The 20,097-nt window shown below is 43.5% G+C and overlaps 1 protein-coding gene across 4 annotated transcripts in view; it reads left to right on the top strand.

Annotated features, from left to right (window-relative positions):
- EDAR (ectodysplasin A receptor) overlaps positions 1–20,097 on the top strand; it is a 144,301-nt gene that overhangs the window by 96,638 nt on the left and 27,566 nt on the right. For all 4 annotated transcript variants that reach the window (XM_080573492.1, XM_080573495.1, XM_080573494.1 and 1 more), the window contains exons 2-5: positions 8,631–8,699; positions 9,465–9,587; positions 10,782–10,963; positions 15,951–16,036. In XM_080573492.1, coding sequence (XP_080429618.1) covers positions 8,631–8,699; positions 9,465–9,587; positions 10,782–10,963; positions 15,951–16,036 — 460 coding nt within the window. The remainder of the gene's footprint in view (positions 1–8,630; positions 8,700–9,464; positions 9,588–10,781; positions 10,964–15,950; positions 16,037–20,097) is intronic.

The following is a 20,097-nucleotide window of genomic DNA, read 5'->3' as shown; positions in this document are numbered from 1 at the left end:
TTAGACCACTTGATATATCTAGACTAAGTAAACAGCTCTCAGGCCTAGCTCCTTCAGCAGGTCCAAAAACCAGCAGTATAAGCCACGATAGCTGCAAGTTAGAAGCAATCACTCTCAGATCAATCTTATTATGCTAATCAATTCCACCACATGAGAGAGAATGATGGTTAGCACCTGTGGAGTTGGGGGGTTGCTAACTGGGAGGGCAGTGACAGCCTGTCAGTTCCTGCAGAGGTGGGGAAGAACAGGGAGGTGGGGTGGGTGCAGAGAAAAAAAAAAAAAAAGAGGTCATTAGCACCTGTGATATATTTTTAAATATGTTATTACATTTCTGGTATTTTGTAATTAACCCAAGTTAATTGCAAGCTCTTGGATGCGCATTTCCAGCCCAGAGGATAACCGGTTTATAAAACCAGCTTGCTCCCTTGGAAGGTTCAGCTTGACATAGCCTAGTAACAGGTTTATCAGATAAGGTACCACTAGGCTTAATGTGCTCCTTAATTAGGAATGTAAACACCTTCATTAGAAAAAAAAAAAGGCCTCAGAGAAATTCTGAAGAGATTTTATGATTATCAACTCGAAAGAGAAAGTATCGCAGAAGAGAAAGCCAATTCTTCACTAACTGTGCTTCTGTGAAGCAGAGGGATTTGCCTTCACCAGGACATCTGAGATTTGAGGGTTCCAGCCTGAAGCAGAGATTTGAGGGGCAGCCAGCTCCTTCGGGGGCATGTGGGTATAAATAGAAGCATTTGCGTACACGTGCATGCCTGTAAACATGCAGTTTATGTAGCCATGTGTGTAGAGTGGGGCTGTGACTTGGGCTGCTGTTAGACACGGCCGTGCTTGCTCCTCCTGTATGCCTCAGCAGGTTGTAGCTCATAACTACCCCCAAACACAGCCAACGATTTGGCTGCTCCAGCATGTTACCCCTCCTCGTCTTGCACTGGGCCTCGTCTTGCGTTTTGGCCTTTAGGCCCCATCCCCTCGCTGTCCCCACAGGTGGGACCCACACCCATGAGCTGTGTGGATGGAGGAGGTTCATGGGGGTTGCTCCACCAGCTCATCCCAGGGCAGTAACCCCCTGCCACCTCGCCCTCAGGCACCTTGTGGCCCCAGCTGCCTGTGTGGCCAATTTTCCTGGCCGAGGGCTCCCCCACCGCTCTCCCTGCTCTCCCCAGTGACAATGGTGGCTTGGGCAGCTTGGGATATAGCTCTGAATTTAAATGCAGCCAGCCTTTGGTTTGCAAAAGCAATAAATTCCCTTCAAACATGGTTATGTAAAAAGTAGAATAATACAAAAAATAATGTTTGTTGGCAGAGTATGTATCCCTTTGTCTGCAAGACAGAGGCCTGTTGACAAACAAGAGGCTTTTCTGGGACTCAGAAATCAAGTACCAAAGTATAAAAGACCACCACCTAATACTGAGTTTGTTATGTTTGCCGAACACAGTGAATTGGCTCCAGTGTTGCTTAATGCACTTGTACTTGAATTTCATGGCTGGGACCATCCCAGTGACATTCTTCTTCATGTGGTGACCTGCTCCTGAGAGGCTCACCCTACGAAAAGCCCACCACTGCTACTCATTGTCCGCCTGAGATGCAGCAATTCGTATGTTTTCATGTAAACCATGGAAAATAAAAACAGAACTCTGTTTTGACCATTCTAACAAATATTCTGTTTTTTAGCTAAGAATGCAAATGTGCTGCAGAGCTAAGAACAGACATTATTTATTGATGGCCACCATAGGGTTTCTATTCTATTTACAATTTCTGTAACTTCTGTTGATGGTCACCGTAGGACTTCAGCTCAATTTCTTCCAGTAAAGTATTTCTAAATGTCTTCTCTTCTGTCCTGTCTATCAACAATTATAGTATAGAAAGGATGTCAGTCTCTGCAGGGTGCTAAAAATCCCCTGCTTCCCAAATATCATCATGTTCTGAGGTGCTCAGCAGCTCACAGGATGGGACCCTGAGGAACGGAAGCAAAGTGTGAGCTCAAATCCTTATCGATCTTTGTAATGAAAGCCAAGGCTCAGGCTGTTCTCATTATGCTATCTGTCATCTAGAAAGCATAAAGCCCTGTAAAAAGGAAAAGATGTTAGGAAAACGTCATCACTGCATCAGTGGTTTGTATTTTCCTAATAGGCTTTTAATTTTTTGCTCCAAAGGGGAAGTAATACATGTCTTAGGAATTAGGGAGAGCTTCTGAATCTAAAGTGAGTTGTTTTCATCCCAGCAATTTCAGCTCACCCCTGAAAGCACGATGCCAAAAGCGAGAGTCCTGTCCCTCAGGCAGGGGCAGGCGGTGAGGCGTCAGGCCCTGTGAGAAGCACAGTGCTGACGCGGCCCTGGGATTACCCAGCAGATAGCGTACAAACGCAGTTCCTCATTACTTCTTGCACTGGAGTTGTTCAATCCCAAAGCATATGTGCTCATCTACAGTCTGTCCCGGTGGTGTCAGATCTGGCCTGCATCCCTCTCCATGGAAAACTCCAGAACCCCCCAGGAGTGCATGGCACAGCCTCTCCCACCTGCCCGCTGCTGGCCTTTCCTACAAGAGCAGCCCAGGCCCTCTGACAAGAAGTGAGCAAGCCAGGAGGAATATGTTATAGCACTTCCCAGCAGGAGGGGCTCAAAATAAAAGGGATGTCTTCATGTAAATCATCTTCAAAAAATTTTGCTTTCAGAGGGGTTGAAAGTGAGCCTCTCCCACTGAGGAAAATCCTCATGGGGGCTGGCCAAAAAAACTCAAGTTTTTTTTTCCTCATTACAGACGTGAGGTTTCTGATTTTATTTTTTTTAGTTGTGTGTTAGAACAAATCCCAGATTATTATTGTTATTTTTTTTTTTAATTATAGAAAACAAAAGAGATCACGTTACTTAGCCTAGGGGTCAGAGCAGCCTTTTGACTTGAGGAAGGTACAGGCCCCTGCTCACATTTTTTGCCCTCATGAGCATTTGCTTGCATAAAATAACACTGACAGGAAAGCCATGGCAGCAACCCAAACATCCAGAGGTCATGAGGGCCTTCTTATTGCTCCATCACGTCCCCACAAAATACCCTCCTTCCAAGCAGGAACACCACTAAAGTGAACTGTGGGTACTCGCACCTAATTTCTGCCCTCATTTCCGCAGGCAGGTGAGCTGGATGCACAAAGCAAGCTTAAAAGGGCCTTTCTTTCCCTCTCTCTTTTGCTTTTCTTCCTGCATCACATCATTTCTTTCTTTTTTTTTTTCCTGAAAACATTTTTCAGAAAGCTGATGGCCTGTCTACACGAGAACCAACATGTGTCTTTGTGTAAGATGAGAAAACAGCTTTCGATACAGACTTCCAGATGTAGTTTCCAGATAAGCCAGTCTGTGAGGAAACACACAGCTCTTTATTAGTCTTCATTGCCCCCGCGTCTTCAGCATGTGGTGCCCCCATTAACAAATCAAGCAGTCTTCTATGTCTCCTCTAGTCAACGCAACTACCACTGGAAAAAAAATCTCATTCCTACACCTGAGCAATGAATTATTTTTCTGGTGGAGGTGCCAGATCACAGAGGCAATTAAAGAGGTATGTGTAGCTTGAGCTCTTGTAGCTTCCTTTTGATGTTTCAGGTAAAAGGAAGAATAGAGTTGTAGCATTGTAACGCTTTTTACATCTTTCTCTGGGGTTGTTTTTAACATGTATTTGCAAGGTCGAAGTGATATAAAGCAGATATGAGAAACTGTGTAGTTCATCTTGTCCTGCAAATGCTATATTGTTCTGTGCAATATTCTGGTGCTCACAACAATACAAACTGTAACCAAGACTACACAATAGTTTTCTTCATAATCTCCATGTTTTCATTTGCTTATAGTTGTCTAAGTTTATTTTCCTGCCAGGCTTGTGCTGCCATCATTGTCATTCAATGACGGGCTCAGAGATGCCTCTCTCCTCTTGAAAAGAAAATTCAAACCGCATCTTTTTTTGCGAGGCTGGAGCCAAACTAAACTCTGCTGCTGAACTCTGAAACTTATGAGGCCCTGCAGTGAGGATTATATGCTTATCTTAGTTAAGAAGGATTTAGCAGCATCGGGAGCATACAAAGATTATCTACCAAGTGCGTGTGAGAAACTGTGATAATCTGTGGAAAAGGCAGTTCACGAGGTTCCTCTCATAAACGTTGGGAACTCAGGGTAGGCACTGGATTTGTTGGTGGCACCTGTGAAGTTCGTATGGTCTACCCACATTTATTTATACAAGTCCTTTTGTCTAGCGTTCTGCTTCCCAGACAGATATGTCTGTGTGTGTACAGAAATATCAAAATAGCAAAGCTCTCAGAGACAGCTGTTGTGCCTTTCCTCTCACGAAGTCAAGATTTGCATCCTTGAAGTGTACCTGCATCAGTGATGAAACTAAAGAAATGCAGACACTAAAAAAAATCCTCTCTGCAACATTAAGAAGCACAGATATCTTTGATCCTTGTGTTCCTTCTCATTTTTTTACAGACTTTTTTTAAAAGACAAAAAATATCTATGATAGGAAATGAGCTTTTACACTGTGTTAACAATGAAGACTCAGAACTAAAATAACAGTTAAGGCTGTCTATCAGAAGTTATGAGTTTTAGCTTAGACCACCAACTACGGTAACCTCAGTGTTTGTGTATTCTGTATATTTACTCCATTTACTCATGGATACTGTAAACCTAGTGGCAGCACTACTTAATTATCTAAGTAAATTAAATTCAAAAGCTGACTACAGCAAATGCTGCTCTTTATCCTTCAGACAGCACGAACGAAGCATTTTCTGCCTGGGGATGTATATATTTATTTATTTATTTATTTGTGTGTACCTGCCAGGCCATGGTAACATGCCGCAAAGACTGCACAGAAGGACCTTTCATCTGGGAAGAGAAATATTTGAGTAACAGGGTCTCAGGCGTCTCTTTTCCTATTGCCCCGGGCCAAACCTGTGCCTCGCAGTCTCCTGGAGAGAAGCTGAGACAGCGAGTCTCTAGCACTTCTTGCTGTGGTTGCCACCGGGAAAATAGTCTTCCTTTTCCTGTCAACTTCTGTGTGTATTCCTAAGTTATTAATGAATATGCCCTGAAAGGCAAATATGGCTGTAATTAGCAACCCCCTCTAGTCATGCTGAGACTTGCTGTGTGTCGCACACCTGATCCACAAAGACCCAAGCTTTGTTTTACACCTCCTCTCCTGACACCCACTTGTCCTCAGCTGAAGCATTGAGTCAGGATGTGCGGAGGGCTTTGCAGATGAGCAGCTGGAAATCCCATACTGCATGGGGGCCATTACGTGGTCCCTCCAAAAATATACTTCCAGCTTCTTCCTGCCGACCACTGCCCACCATCCTATGGGACAGGGTCATTTGTTTTAGTTGAAACATGCAGACTGACATTACTCCACTCTGGTCAAATATTCAGTGCCATAAGCTCAACGCCAATCAGCTGACATATTCTGCAGCAGATATTTACGTGCACATGAAGAAGGACTGAATCTGTAGGACAAAACCAGCACAAAGTGAGGCTTTCCCAAAAATCCTGTATGGTGGAGGCGCAAAGAAGGATTTACTAAATTGTTTCTGTGCACCGGTACACATTTAAATCTGGATTTCCTACACACGCTTTAGTACCAGTAATCAAAAAGATCAGCAGTAGACCAAGACTTCAGCTTTGCCTGCCAAACATTCATAAATAAAGGGTTTTACTGGAGCAGCAAAGCTCTACACAGATGCATGATCTGCTCCTCATCTCCTGAATTAAGAAGTTGCTTAGTATGCCCTGTGTCCGCAGGGGACAGCCCCTGGATTGCTTCAAATCTGGAGCTCGATTTCTGCCCTTTGGGACTACTGAGGCAGCATCCAATGCCAGCATCATGGCAGTCGGTGTGAGACAGCAGACATGTCCCGAGTGGATGCATGGATGCCAAATTTGTGTAAAGCAGTGTTTCCCTCTACCTCTTCCCAGGGCCCGGGGCTCCTCATTTTACTCCTGGAGGCCCCCAGCAGCACTGTGTACCTGGGAATAGGAAGGGAAGGGGCACCTTCTGTAAATTTGTTCAAGAATTCCCCAGAGCTAATTACTTTTAATGGTTAGGGACCATAATAACTGGAGTTTTTTTGTTTGGTTGGTTGGTTGTGCTTTTTTGTTGTTGTTGTTGTTGTTTTTCCTGCTTCTTGGCAGATGCAGGCAGATTGTCCAAGCTTTGCATGTTTCTACATATGTCAGCTAGGCTCAAAAGTGATCTTAGCACTAGAAAATCCCTTGTTGTGCACATGGGATTAATGTGTGGTAGATGATATGGTGTGGGTGTAAATTAAAATGCTTGAAAATTGACATCAAGCCCAAGAGCAGCCTAGCATGTCTTGGTAGATACCAGCAGGTATCATCCCAGCTGAGGGGCTACCTATGGCCCTACTGCCAGAAACCTCCTGCATCAGACTTTCCCCCCTCCTCCATTACAAAAATAAACATTTTGGTTTTTAACTCTAAAGGAAACAAAAACAAAAATAAAAACAGGGAAAAAAAAAGAAACAGATGAAACACACAAACAGAAAATAACATTGTCAGTCTATAGCAACATACTTGAATGGGTGCAGCGGGGGGGAGGGAGGGAGGAAGGGAGAATAATTAATTTTAACGTTTTGGTTTTCCAGTCTGGGAAAAAAAATCTCCCCTAGTGTTCTAATCCGGTCACATTCAGCACTTTGAACTGGCTTTTTCCAGTTAATATTTGCCATATGCTTGACATATTGCCATGTGTAATGACAGAATGCAGGGGGAAAAAATGTATGTTTACACACAAAACATACCCCTACATGTATATTTATATTGAGATAGAAAAATATTTTATGTATGTATGTATAACTTGACACTTTCAACATTTTATGTAAATAAATACCAAATGGATAGAGAAGATTGTATTATACATTAATAGGCTTATACTTCGTTTCCATTTTTCAAATCTGGCCATGATTGCATGTAAGTACCTCAAACAGTAAACATCTGGGTGGCTTGAAAGCAACTGAAGCATGTTTTTACTGTAAGACATGCTTTTACTGTAAAGTTACAGATTCAAACTTCACCACTGAAATTCTGTGTCCAGACCCAATTTATAATAAATGTGATGACTTTGCAATACCAGTGTGGAAACAGCCTTGATAATATTCATTTATGAAGTCTAACAAGCTCTCTTATAATTAGGATTCAATTTAACAGACATGTGTGTGAAGATTATATTCCTGGAACTTTTCCAAGTAACTATACTGTCATAGCCAAAGCCTTTGTCCAACTTAAATGTTTGACAGTTTATGCAATTGCATGACTATTTTCCATCTCTCACCTCCAGCTTTAGGACAATTTATCTCTGATTCTCTTTTGTTTCTAGGTTTCAAAGTGCAATTTCCTGCAGAAAAGAATATACTTATAATTCAGCTTGTCCACCCACCCACCCACCCGGTTACCTGTCTCAGCTAGCCCAGTTGCTAGAAGGAACATATAAAGCAAGTTCCTAGCTTGATGCCGGCGTGATATAATCTTTGCTTAATCCATTTAGTGTTTAAAAATGTAAATGTTAGTGGCTATCTCAAATTCTACAGTGCTGCTCTAGTGGAGATTGTATGCTTGAAAGTGGCACAAAGCAGCAATTGTACTCTTCTGGGAGCCAAAAAACCTTGCAGTATTTGAGATGTGGAAAATTTAAAAAGCAGTTTACATCTACTAGGACCAAAGTGTTGCAAATGTATCTCAAACATTTGCAATTTGAAGCTGTAAGATCCCTAGGGCATACTATGTGCTGTAACAATACCATTAAATATATTGTATCATGCTAGAGAAACAATTTGTGTTGCTTTTTCCTGTCTCTTTTTATCCCTTAGAAAGAAATCCAGTACATGAATATGCAACATTAGCTCTTATTCAAAGTTATTCATAGAACTGAATTTGAAAAAAAATGAAATAAATTAGCACGTGTGTTTACAATAGAGATCACAGCCTTTATTCCCCCCCAGCCATTGTAATAGCACTTAAAATACAAAGTTCAGCTTCCTCCTTGAGTTAAAGCTCTTAAATCTACAGCTTTGCCTACGAAAAGAAGCCAAGGCTTGTTAGCAAAGGCAGCTCTGGGCTTTCCCAGCAGGTCTGTGGGAGCCAGCGAGGAAGGTGGCTGCCTGTGCCACTCGCTATCAGGTCACTCCCTGGCTCAGCTTTTAGATGCTTCATCTAGATCTTTTCTTGACAAATCTGATGTGGTGGGGTGAGGACACAAGCCGGGCTGGGCTACTGACCCCCAGCCCTCTTTTATTTAGTGATCATGATGTAGCTCTCGGTACCTCCATAGGAGGACTTCTCCATAAGCCAGCAAATGCCAGGGTTCGTAGCCTCATCTCTGACAAATTTGTATGCAGATTGCAAGGCCAGGCTGCCTCATGCAGTGAGCCTTCTCAGAGAGGCAGATGTGCAGCAGTGTGTGTGTGTGTGAGTGCACGTGCACATCTCCCCTCTCTTTGTTTAGACCTCCGTATAGCTCCAGGCATCACTCCCGTTTACCTTTGTTCTGATGATGAGCCCTTCTGTTCTTGTTTTGGCAACACACACAAATATTTACTGATGTTCATAAACAATCACCAATTCTATCGTTTCAGGTAAAATATCAAGAGAACATGGCTCACCTGGGTGAATGTAAATGGACTCATGTGTTCCCTTTTCTGGTGGTAGGTATCCACATGCATGCAGGCATTTCCAGCGCGCAAAGATCACTGGGTTCTGCTCGAGTCTTTGCAAACATCTATGAATTGCTAAGACACACCTACAGACAGCTGAGCACCGGACACTGGTGCAGGGATCAGTTTCCATTCAATAAAACACTTAAGCATCTCCTTCAGTGCCACTTAGACTGGAACATCTGTTTAAATCTGTATTTCCCAGTGTGTGGGAGAAGTTAATAGGGAGGAGGAGGGAGGAGAAGGACCCAAAATGGAGCAGAAGCGGAAAAGACATCTGCTCCAGCCCACCAGGCTCTGGAGGAGCTGATTAGCCTGGATGTCACATGAAACTCAGCCGTATCACTGTTGAGGCCCGAGGCAACTCGTTATCTCAGGTTGTTATAGTTGTCCCTTACAGTCACATTTGTGAAGGCTCATTAGAGTTGGGAGCGGGGAGAGAGTAAACTCGGGCATTTACTGCACCAGAGAGAAGGAGAAATAACAGGTCAGGAACCACGGCCTTCAATATTTTGAGGAGCAGCCATGACAACAGGCACAAAGGTCGGTGCTCTGAGAAACTCTTAACAGGACCAAATTGCTGAAATCCATGACCGCCTCCATCCCATGCAGCGGCACTACTTCAGCACCTGAATGTTAGCTTTGGGGATGCCTCATGGCACAAGGTCAGACCCACTGTAATGGCTGGGCAAGGGGAGGGGACAAGGTGTGTTGGAGGGAGGCGGTGGCAGTGATGCTCTGGTGTCTGTGGTGCAGGTTTCCCTGGTGTACTCCGCCAGCGCTGAATACTCCAACTGCGGCGAGAACGAATACTACAACCAAACCACCGGCATGTGCCACGACTGTCCCAAGTGCGAGCCGGGTGAAGAGCCGTACATGGTAACTTCAGCATCCTCCTCTGGCTGGGGGACACGTGTCTTGAGCTGCCAACACAACGTGAGAGGTGGCCAAGGGGGCCGCACTCAGTCTACAACATGAGTCTCTCCCATGCCTAGCGAGCCGGCAGGCAATTCTAGGATGGAAAATGCCCTGCCTAAAAACAAATGCTTTGTTACAAGGTGGTAATGCATTGGTATGAGAAAAAATAGGGAAAGAAAGGGATGCGTGAGCAATTTTAGGCCACGCATCCCTCGGATGGGAGCGCACGCATGCACGAGTGTGCTGTGGGGGCAGGCACCATGCACCCACACACCCATATGCTGCGTGCCAGGAGCAGCCTGTTAAAAGTAGTATGTCAAAAGTTGTAAGGTAAAAGCTTCACACCCATTCTCTGCCGGTACGTTCTCATCTCAACGGCTATTTAATACCTGACAGTGCCATTCCAGCATTGTGTGATAAATAGGTTAGTCTGGCATGCTCGCTGGCCCCCCACACAGAGAATTTAATTTCTCTCTCCCGCTAAGATATTTTGGCACTAGAGGAACTTGGAAGCTTCTGCCACATTTTAAATTACAGTTCCTAAGTAACCATTTGATTTACAGCAGATAATTGTTGCATATTAAAAAATAAATTACTGAAATCCTGTTTGGTTTTAATGGGATAAACATCCCATTGCAAGAATTTCACACAGTTGGTAGTCCTGAACAAGGATGTTTGAATAATAACCACTTCGTATTAGTTTTATTTAATCTAAACGTAACATTCATCTGGGACACGTGAGTTCAGGGGTTACCAAACCTCATGCAAACCTTGCTTTTTCTAACGGTCCTTGTGGCCTCTCCTGTCATGAAAACAAGATCACCGATATCCCTGCTGGAACTCTGTTTCCACTGCAATTTTATTCTCAATTCTCCAATTTTCAGTTCATTTTTTATCTGAGCAGCAGCTGAAATTCACTTCTAAGGCTGCAACATGATTTAAATAGCCCTGAGGGGTCACTGTCAAGGAGTATGACATCCCAGCTCCCATTTTCCTCTCCAGGGCAGAGTGTGTTTTTTCTTATGTCCTTCCCTGGCCTTTTTAGGACAGATGTTAAGGGACTTGGTACTATACTGTGCCAGGTATTGCATTCCCTTTTCCTAGAAGCCAGTGTGCAACACAGGCCTGCTTTCCAACGATTTTGTGTTGTTGCAGACCTGCGGATATGGCACCAAAGACGAGGACTATGGCTGCATCCCGTGCCCGTCAGAGAAGTTTTCCAGAGGAGGTTACCAGATATGCAGACGGCACAAAGACTGTGAGGGATTTTTTCGAGCCACAGTCCTGACACCAGGCGATCAGGAGAACGATGCAGAGTGTGGACCTTGTCTCCCAGGGTAAGTATTCAACTACAGACCTTTGCTTTACCCAAGGCACAGCAGAATACTTTTTTTAATGTCAAAATCTCTGACAGTTTCTCTTCATGTCCTAGCTGGTTGTAGTACAATATTGGTGACTTACACCTTTTAGTCCCTGCTAAAACAGTAAGTGTAAATATTTCAAAAGTATTGGTGAATTTAGTAAATCAGAAGACCTCATCAATAGTACTGAAATCTCAGTGACTGAAGAAACAACTGTTGGGAACAAACTAGAAAAACTGAAATTTCTCCTGTTCATAGAAACAGAAAGGAAGTAGTTCATGTAGTATAGGTGTGCAGTGATGTTGTAGATGCTCTAAGAAGTACATCTTGGCCTCTAGCTACAACATTGGAAGTCCCCATTGTCCTCATTCATAGCTTATTCATAGGTCCTGCATCCTATGAATAAGCTTCGTGAAGATGTCCTGGATTCCCTGTAGGTCCATGCTGGCACTGGAAGTCTGTGTCCACGAACACATAATCTCTCTTCTCCAAATGTGACCAGCTGGCAAATTTGTCAGTAGCTGACAGTGTTAGCTAACAGAGCTGTTAGGAGATGGTTCGTGTTTAGTCAACAGAGAGAAACGGGTGTAAGGGGCTGCTAATGTAGTGCGTGTGCTCTCATTCAGAGTAAAAACAAGTTCCAGAGCTTGTTGAAGGGGCTAAAATATAAGCTGTTTTATTGTCCATCTTTTTAATGCCTGTTAAGCTCAGTGTAATTCTGATAGTAATGATGAGAAAGCAGTTGCTACACTGAATATATTAGTAATATATTCTTCACTAAGTTACCTTTGGAAGCCTGAAAATCCAAGCATGCATGTGCTTTCATTTTTTTTTTATTTTAATTTTTATTTGTGTGTGTGTGTAGCGTAAGCAAATACTCTATAACACAACCTCACTTTACCTACATTTTCAATTTCTGCCACTGTGGCTTGTTGGTTTAGATATTCACCTCCTCCCAACATTTGGCTTTTGTGCAATTTGCAGACGCAGCATAGCCCACACAGCTTATAACGCAGGAAACTCTGCTTATAACTGCTAAAGAGACTCTGCAAGGCTCCAGGTTTATTATATCAGCGAGTCTGTGTGAAATTTTCACAGTTTACAAATATAAAGGAGGACTTGTCTAACTGCCAGCCAAGCAAACTGATGATGTGATTTGAAAAGAACTCCCTCTTGACTTCCCCTCATACATCATAAAGAGCAAGAAAGTTAAATAGTGGCCACAGTCGCCGTTTTGCAATTTTGTCAGGACTAATGAGGTCACCCAGGTGGGAGTGGGGTGCTGGCTGAAAATAATCAGCTTGCACAGCTGGTGCTTGGGGAGTAATCTGAAAACATCCTGTTTGCACAGGTGTAACCTGCAGCAGAAATTGGCCTGCCGTAGGCTGGCTGTGTGCAGCTCCTGGGTCGCTTTGGCAAGGCCAGCAGCTAAGGAGAAACATGCACTTACTCTGAGCTTGAAGAGATTAAAGTCTCGGGATAAATTACATCTGGGCTGAAACAAGCTCTGAAGCCGTCTTGATGCAACTTGGAGAGCCCAGAGGTTTCTTCTCTGTGTGTGGGGGGGGAACACAGAAGCCCTACATCAGAGCAAGAGAGCTGGTGGGCAATGCTGACCCTTTGCTATTGCCCCAGTGGCACAGGGACATCCAGGTGCCTGTATGAGTGGCATCTGACAGCACTCCCTTGCCCAGGGAACTCAAGGAACCTCTGAGAGTGGAAGTGGAAAATTAAGGTCTACATTTTCAGAGGACTGTGCTTCAGTAACATGTTGCAGACCTTCCCCAGGTAACAGCCCGCATGTTGCAGTCTCTGTCTGGGGGCATCTCGTCTTTTTGGTATTTCCCACCAGCTCAGCAAAGCAGCCTGAAGAAAAGATGAGAATGGCACGTTCTGACCAAAAGTTTTTAGACAAAGCACCACTGAACTAGCGACCTTTACCAGTGGCTGCAAATGTCTTCTTCTATCATTTGCTTTAAAGTTGACAGCAGATAATTAGGTATTTTTCCTTCATATTTTTTACAGTATTACTGATGTTCTCTTTTAAGGAAGGAGACCTTTGGTACAAGAGCATCCATTGTTTCTCTGTGTTCAGGTTCCCTTTCATGTAAAATAGGAATAACACTATTGGTCAGGCTTACAAGAATGTTGCAAGACTGTGACCTGGGAAGAATTTAAAGGCTTATCTCCAAAGCTGTGGTTTTCAAAATCAAAGTTAGTCCGCCAGTGATCTCTGGAGGTACCTAGACCTAATAGCCTGGGGCACTGCAGGCTTTACCCTCTGCTCCTATGCAGAAGCACTTCCATCATGGTGAATAGGATAGGTCAATAATGGGGAAATTAGGTACAACTCAGAGTCCCCTCCCTCAATGGGATGACCCGTTAGGTGTTCTTGGAGTATGTTGGAGATCATAACCCACGAGGAGCAGCCACACCGGGTCAAAGCAAAGGTCTTTTTAGGCCAGCAGCAGCCATGAGTGGATACCTACAGATGAGTAAGAACAGGGCAGACATATATGATATCTTCCCCTAATGCTGTCCCAGCAGCTACTTTCAGCTCGAAGCACTGGCCTTCTCACAAGACAGAATGCAAAGGGATAATATTTCTGTAAAATGTAGTCAGAAATGCCTCAGCTGCCAACTCTTCCCCTTTTAATGTGTTTGTCCATGGTTACACCAGGTCCAATTCTCCTCTCGGAGGTGTTTTAAAACAAGCTTTTTTCTCCGTTTTCAGAATGACAAGGTTTAGCAGTGTGTTTCTTACAAGATAAAGTCTCCCCCTGCAGTTCTGGGTAAGGCAGCAGATGCTTTCACTTCTGTGCTCACCACCTCCCTGTTACCTCTCTGCAGACTGTCACCTGCTGAAAACACAGATTCCCCTGGTCCCAGGTGTCCTGGTCCCTGCAGGAGGCAGACCTAAACCCGGGGCTCCAGATTCTGCTTCTGGGACCAAGTCCCTGAATGTGACATGGTACCACCAAGATTAGCCCAGGATAAACCATCATGGTGTTAAGAAGGAATCATAGAATCATTAAGGTTGGAAAAGCCCTCCAAGGTCATCTGGTCCAACTATCACCCTACCACCAATGTCGCCCACTAAACCAGGTCCCTAAGCACCAGGTCCCACCTTTTGGGAAGCACATCCACGTTTCAGTCTAGGCTCCGCTCTTGTGTTTTTCCTTCAAAATCCAAAGCCTGGGAGTGCTAAGGAAACAGAAATAATAAGTGGAAGAGTAGAACCATGAAAATTCATGATTTTTTTAATGGCCACTTCTTCTCTATAGTTAGTGATATAAAGAGATCAGATACTTCCAACATTGCTTTTAATACTCGGTGCATTGCAAAATAGCCAGAAACATCAGTCTGTTGCCAGTACTTCATAGGGGTGAACCATCAATGTCTGAAACTGCAGAACTTCCTACTCACCTGGGTGAACAGTTGCTTGCCAATGAACATCATCTTCAGTCTTATTTACCCATCCTCCAGCATTCTCCATTGTGGTGAAAACCAAGAAATATTCCACCAGTGTGAATTAATTACATGTTGGTAATTCCAACAGTCTGTTGGAAGGGCTGTTTATCTTCCCTAAACCACTGCGGCTATTACATTGTGAATCCTAGCTGTCCAGTATTTTTCTTTATAGTTTTATGTGTATCTTTGGCCTGCCACTCTCTCTCTCTCTCTCTCTCTTTTTTTTTCTTTTTTTTTTTTATTGTGGTTTGGCAGTCATTTACTGCTTTTTTATTAACTGCTTTGCAACCTAGTATTCTGCAGGCCCCCACAAGAGACAAAAGATGAAGTTTTGCTCTTGAGAGAAGGGCAGAGTGTCAGAAGGGGCATGGGGCACAGAAGCCAAAGGGAAGAGTGAGGGTGAATCTTTTAATACCAGTAAGAAAAAAAAGGGGAACTATGTTCAGTTTGCATGCTCTCTGAGGTACCTCCAAGCACCACCTTCCACCTTGTATCTCAGTGTCCATTTCCTGGACATTTATAGTTTGTTTGAAGGCTGGGCCATTCATTAGAGAGCAACTGATTTTGATGGACAGTTTCAGCAGTGATTTTCTAATGTATACATTTTCCAGAAAAAAACATTCTGCACATACATAGACAGGTATGTAAGAGCAGAGAATGGATTAATTGTTGCTTAAAATGTTTATTATGTTGAGTACTCATCTACATAGAATAGATTAGGACTGTTCATTTCTTCATTAAAATTTAGCAAGTGATTTGTAAAGGCATATCCGTAACATCAACTGTGTATGATTTGGATGTAATTTACTCATTATATTGTCTGTGGATCCTATTCTTGCATAACCAATTACCTTATTTCAAGACTAACTTTATTGGCAGCCCAGAAGTTCAAATTATGGAAAGTTTTCCTTCATGCTGTAACTCTATGATCAAGGGCTTTCTTATAAACGATACAGCAATGAACTTAGAGAAAAAAAACTGTGAAGCCTAATCTGGCTTCCCCTGTAAGGGTGGTGTTTTCCTGCATTTGTTATTCAGATTTGGCTCTGTTGTTACTAAGATTATTCTTACAGTGCTTGTGAAGAGAATTAGCCAACCATATCCAGCTGGTGGTCTTGCCTGAAAGACTGCTGTTTCAGAAAATAATGCTCTTTTATTTTGAAAGGTCTTATTTCAGGGCATGCCGTAAACTGCAGCTTGAACTCAACAGGGAGAATCATGTTGTTTTAGGCAATGATACTACTCCTTGTCATGTAGGCTTGATGGTTGATTAATTGTCTTTTAGGGGTAAAAGGAAGAAGAGAAACACTGTCTCCATTCAGGCAGTTAAAAAAAAAAAAAAAAAAGAATAATCTTTGCATCAAATTGCTTATAAAAGTTGGTGTATTTTTTTTACATGATTTTATCTCAGTGTAATTGGTTGCTGCTGAACCATGCTCAGTTGCAGTATATTAATTTACACTGTTTTGCCTCATCTTGCCCTTCGTTTCAGTTACTACATGCTGGAAAACAGACCTCGAAACATATACGGGATGGTTTGCTACTCGTGCTTGTTGGCGCCTCCTAACACCAAAGAATGTAAGTGCTCGACAATTTCTGTGCATTTCATCTGGTTTTGACTCAGATCATCTGGAAACTCAATATGAAGTTTTTTAGCGATGATTATGATGTTCAAACAATGTCAGTCTCCAGTAGAACAATTTCTGCTTCCAAATAGCCTTGCCAACAAAGGAAGCAAATGCTGAACATTTGGGGAGAGATCAGAAGCTTCGATTTTAGGACCTGCTATTGTTCTGTTATACTCCAGTTTTCATCTGTTAAGATGTCCCATGCAGTAGTTATCTTTATTTAACCAAGTAGGTGCAAGACAACACAAATCTCTATAATTTTTTATTCAGTTCAGCTATGAAGAAAACATGGGACGCTTTATAGATCCTTGTAAAAGTACATCACACCTTTTTACATCCTTTGGTTTCAAAGTGATACAGCTGTTAATGTTGGCGTGTGATAGCCAGCAATGATAAGAGGTATAACTGTATATTTCATTGACAAAAGGGGAATGCCTGTAGTTTGCTGGTTGAAAAAAAAATATATGCAAGTGTGTGCAACATGTTGGCAGTACACATTTGTGTGTGCAATAGCCACTCTCAGGCTGTGGGGAGCGGGGACAGCCCTGCAGTAGCACTCTAAAGCAGACGTAATCCCCCCAAGAAGACTGCATTCTCCTTTAAAGCGTAAAGAAAGTGAGAAAGTGAAAAGCAAAACTGAGGCTCCCTCTGAATGAGCAAATGACTTGGATGCTCGCTCAGAATCTGGAGCAGACCAGGAGAAAAATAAATAATAATAAAAAAAGACGAAAACAGCCAGTCCCCCAGAGAAACCTGATGCATGTAAAAACAAAGTCCCCTCCATGTTCTGTTCTTTTAAAAGTCCTTACCATGAAAAAGAATTGGAGTACTTTGCCTGCTGGATTTGAAAGCAGTGGTTGATAAAAAGCTCCCCGAGCATTTATTTATGTATACAAATAGCAATTACCTAATTCAGATGCTGCTGAACCATGTGTGGTTGGTACCCTGCAAGCCACTTCAAAGGAGGAGGATTGGTTATTAACAGCTACTACTTTTCCTAAAGCAGAGGAGCTCCCCTTAGCCAGGGATAAATACCACCCTGCAGAGCTCCTGGTGAGCGGTGACAGCCCGTATGGAGGTACTCCCCTGACCCGTGTGTGTGCAGCCTGGCTGCTCAGCTCACCCTGCCTGGCTGCAGGACCCCAGCCGGTCCCAAAATGTGTGCTTCTACCCCAGAAAGCAGGAGTGGGTGAGGGCAGGGTAAGCACAATTCTGGTGAGGTTGGGTCTGTACTAGGAGGCGAGGCAAGGGTGCGAGGGAGAGCCCCACTGCGAGATGTGGGAAGGAGGCGGAGAGGTAGGTGAAAACACGAGGTTAGGAGGCTCGGTGGGAGATGAGGGCATGCGGTGTGGGACACACCTTCTCCTGCATGCATGTGCAGGCTGGCTGCCCTGTTGATGGGTATATAGCCATGCCTGCTGCTAGCCAATAGCCCACCGCTGCTGAGGGCACCCAAGCCAGCTAGGCCCTAGAGCCTGACTTGATTAGCGGCTGATCGGTCGTACCTGGCAAACAGACAAACAAACTACCCTGTTAGCATGCCACGTCTTGCTTCAAGGTGCGGGGTATTCATCTCAACAGTTCCTTCAGATGCCACCAGCCGGTATAGATACAAACACCCCCAATATGCCTCATTTCCAAAATAAAAGATGGCATGAGATAGCAGGATTAATTGGAGATGAATCGCTTCTTCAGCTGCAATGGTCTGCCTTAAACACATGCTGAAATGGATTTTTAGTAGTATCAAACATATTGTAGCTTACTCATCTGGCAAGGAACTACTGCAAGATGTTACGGCTACTTCTCAATTCCAAAAACAAATCTTTGTCTTTTGCAGGATATCTGGCAGATACTACATATAATGTGTTTACTTTTGCGAGAAAAGTGTCAATTACACAAGGGATTAACCACATGCATTTTTAACTTCATAAACACAAGAATAAATATACTATCTTTGGGAGGAATTTAGGCAACCTACAAACTGACTGAATATTAATGTAGAAAATGTTAGCCGTACAAAGAGTAAACATAACCATTTTAATCAGGTCCGTGAAACCAAACATTTGATTACAATTGTTCAATGGGTCAGAAAGGTTCTGAAAATCCAAATCCCTCAAATCACTAATCTCAGATAATGTGGTTCATGATGTCTAAAATCTTGCCAGGGTGCTGCTCCCCAGAGCTGCCTTTTATCCAAATACTCCTCTGTATGGCACATAACTGGAGAGAGTTGACCCAAAAGATGGCAAGGAAACAAGGGTGGCAAATTACTTCAAAGTAGGAAGCTGGTTGTGACAAGTTCTGGCTTTAATACTTCTCTTCTAGATGAAGAAAAAAAAATAGGGCAGACAAATCCCATTTTAGGCCTTCATTAGGTTTGAGCCGGGACTGAAAGACAGTGGTCTTTTCCTTAGCTGCAAAAATACCTCGCCTGGCCTCCGTGTTACACAGGGCCACAGAGCACAAACTAAGCTGGGTATGTGCGCTGCTGCAGGGAAACCTACTCAAAGACTTTGCCTGACTGTACATTTTATCTGGCAGAAAAGTATTTGGTTTTGATCAAAGGGTAAACAAATAACTTTCAACTCCAAGAGCCTGCTGTGCAACTTTCATCTCCTAAACAGTCAATAAACCTTGAAATGGCTGAGGAAACAAGATGAACGCCCTGTGTCCCAGCATCTGGAAACAGTAGTGTAAAGAATATGGAAAGTGAGAAAGAGATTCCCCGATGAGCCTGTGTCACCTTTACTTTTTCTTCTCAAGTGACTTAGATATAAATAGCACAAGTACCATGGATCACGGGGGGAGGAGAGGGAGATTTTGTGTATAGGTCAGATATTTAATTGAGATAAACATGTCACCAGATTGCAGCGTTGAAAATCTCTCTCTGGAGTGAAGGATAAAAGCAATAATTCTCTGTGGTCTTTGAGAGATGTCAGTATTCAGTGGTGGCTTGTGGGAAAAGTGCTTGTAGAGGGCAGGGAGTGTGCTTACATAGGCATGAGGATGTGTGCTACAGAATCACAGAATCATTAGGGTTGGAAAAGACCTCCAAGATCATCTGGTCCAACCACCCCCCTACCACCAATGTCACCACTAAACCATGTCCCTAAGCACCACGTACAACCTTTCCTTGAACACCCCCAGGGACGGTGACTCCACCACTTCCCTGGGCAACCCGTCCCAGTGCCTGACTGCTCTTTCTGAGAAGAAATGTCTCCTCACTTCCAACCTGAACCTCCCCAGTGCAACTTGAGGCCATTCCCTCTAGTCCTATCCCTAGTTATTTGAGAGGAAAGCTTTTTCTTTCTTGGAAAAGAGTTTGTCTCTTGAAAGGAGTCAACATCGCCATAAAGATTGTGATTATTCATCTCCTGGGCACTGTGAAATGCCTATGTGTAAGACTTTGGGACCCTCATTTTTAATGTGTAGAAGCCTCAGGCCTGGCTTGCTAAGGCCAGAGGGGCACAACGCCAAAACATCAAAGATGTGAGACCTTCAGCTGCCTGTGAAGGAGAGCATGAGCCATCAGTGACCCTTGCCAGTGCTAAACTGGGATATGCTACCTCAGTGACAACTAGCAGCATTGCAGAGAGTAAGGGAGGCAGCTACTGGATGCAGGTTTCCTATGCAAATTGGGGGATGATGCACTGCAGGTAGTGAGCACCAAACCACTTTAAGATGTGGCTTCCCACAGTTAATGGTGCTGGCTTTGCTGTCAACAGCTCTGGCATTGGAGTCAGTTGAGGCCTCTGAATATGTAGGGTTGTTTCTTTGTTTTGTTTTGTTTTCTTTTATCCAGTGCAAAAGACAGAAGATTTAAGCTACACAGAATTTATCTGGCAGAGAGGTACAGCCACTGCTAGAAGAGATTTTATCTTTGCACAGCTGCAGTTCTCAACCATTTTATAACTCTGCTCCTCTGCTCAAACTTTGATATTTGCCATTCCAGCTCAAAACTGATAGAGGAAAACAAAATCAAACCTCATTACAAAAACTTGAAGAACATTG

This window comes from Anser brachyrhynchus, assembly GCF_964034855.1.
Source record: "Anser brachyrhynchus genome assembly, chromosome: 1".
Lineage (NCBI taxonomy): Eukaryota > Metazoa > Chordata > Aves > Anseriformes > Anatidae > Anser > Anser brachyrhynchus.
The sequence above is the reverse complement of the archived record's forward strand: the minus strand, read 5'-3'. Positions and strand labels throughout refer to the sequence as shown.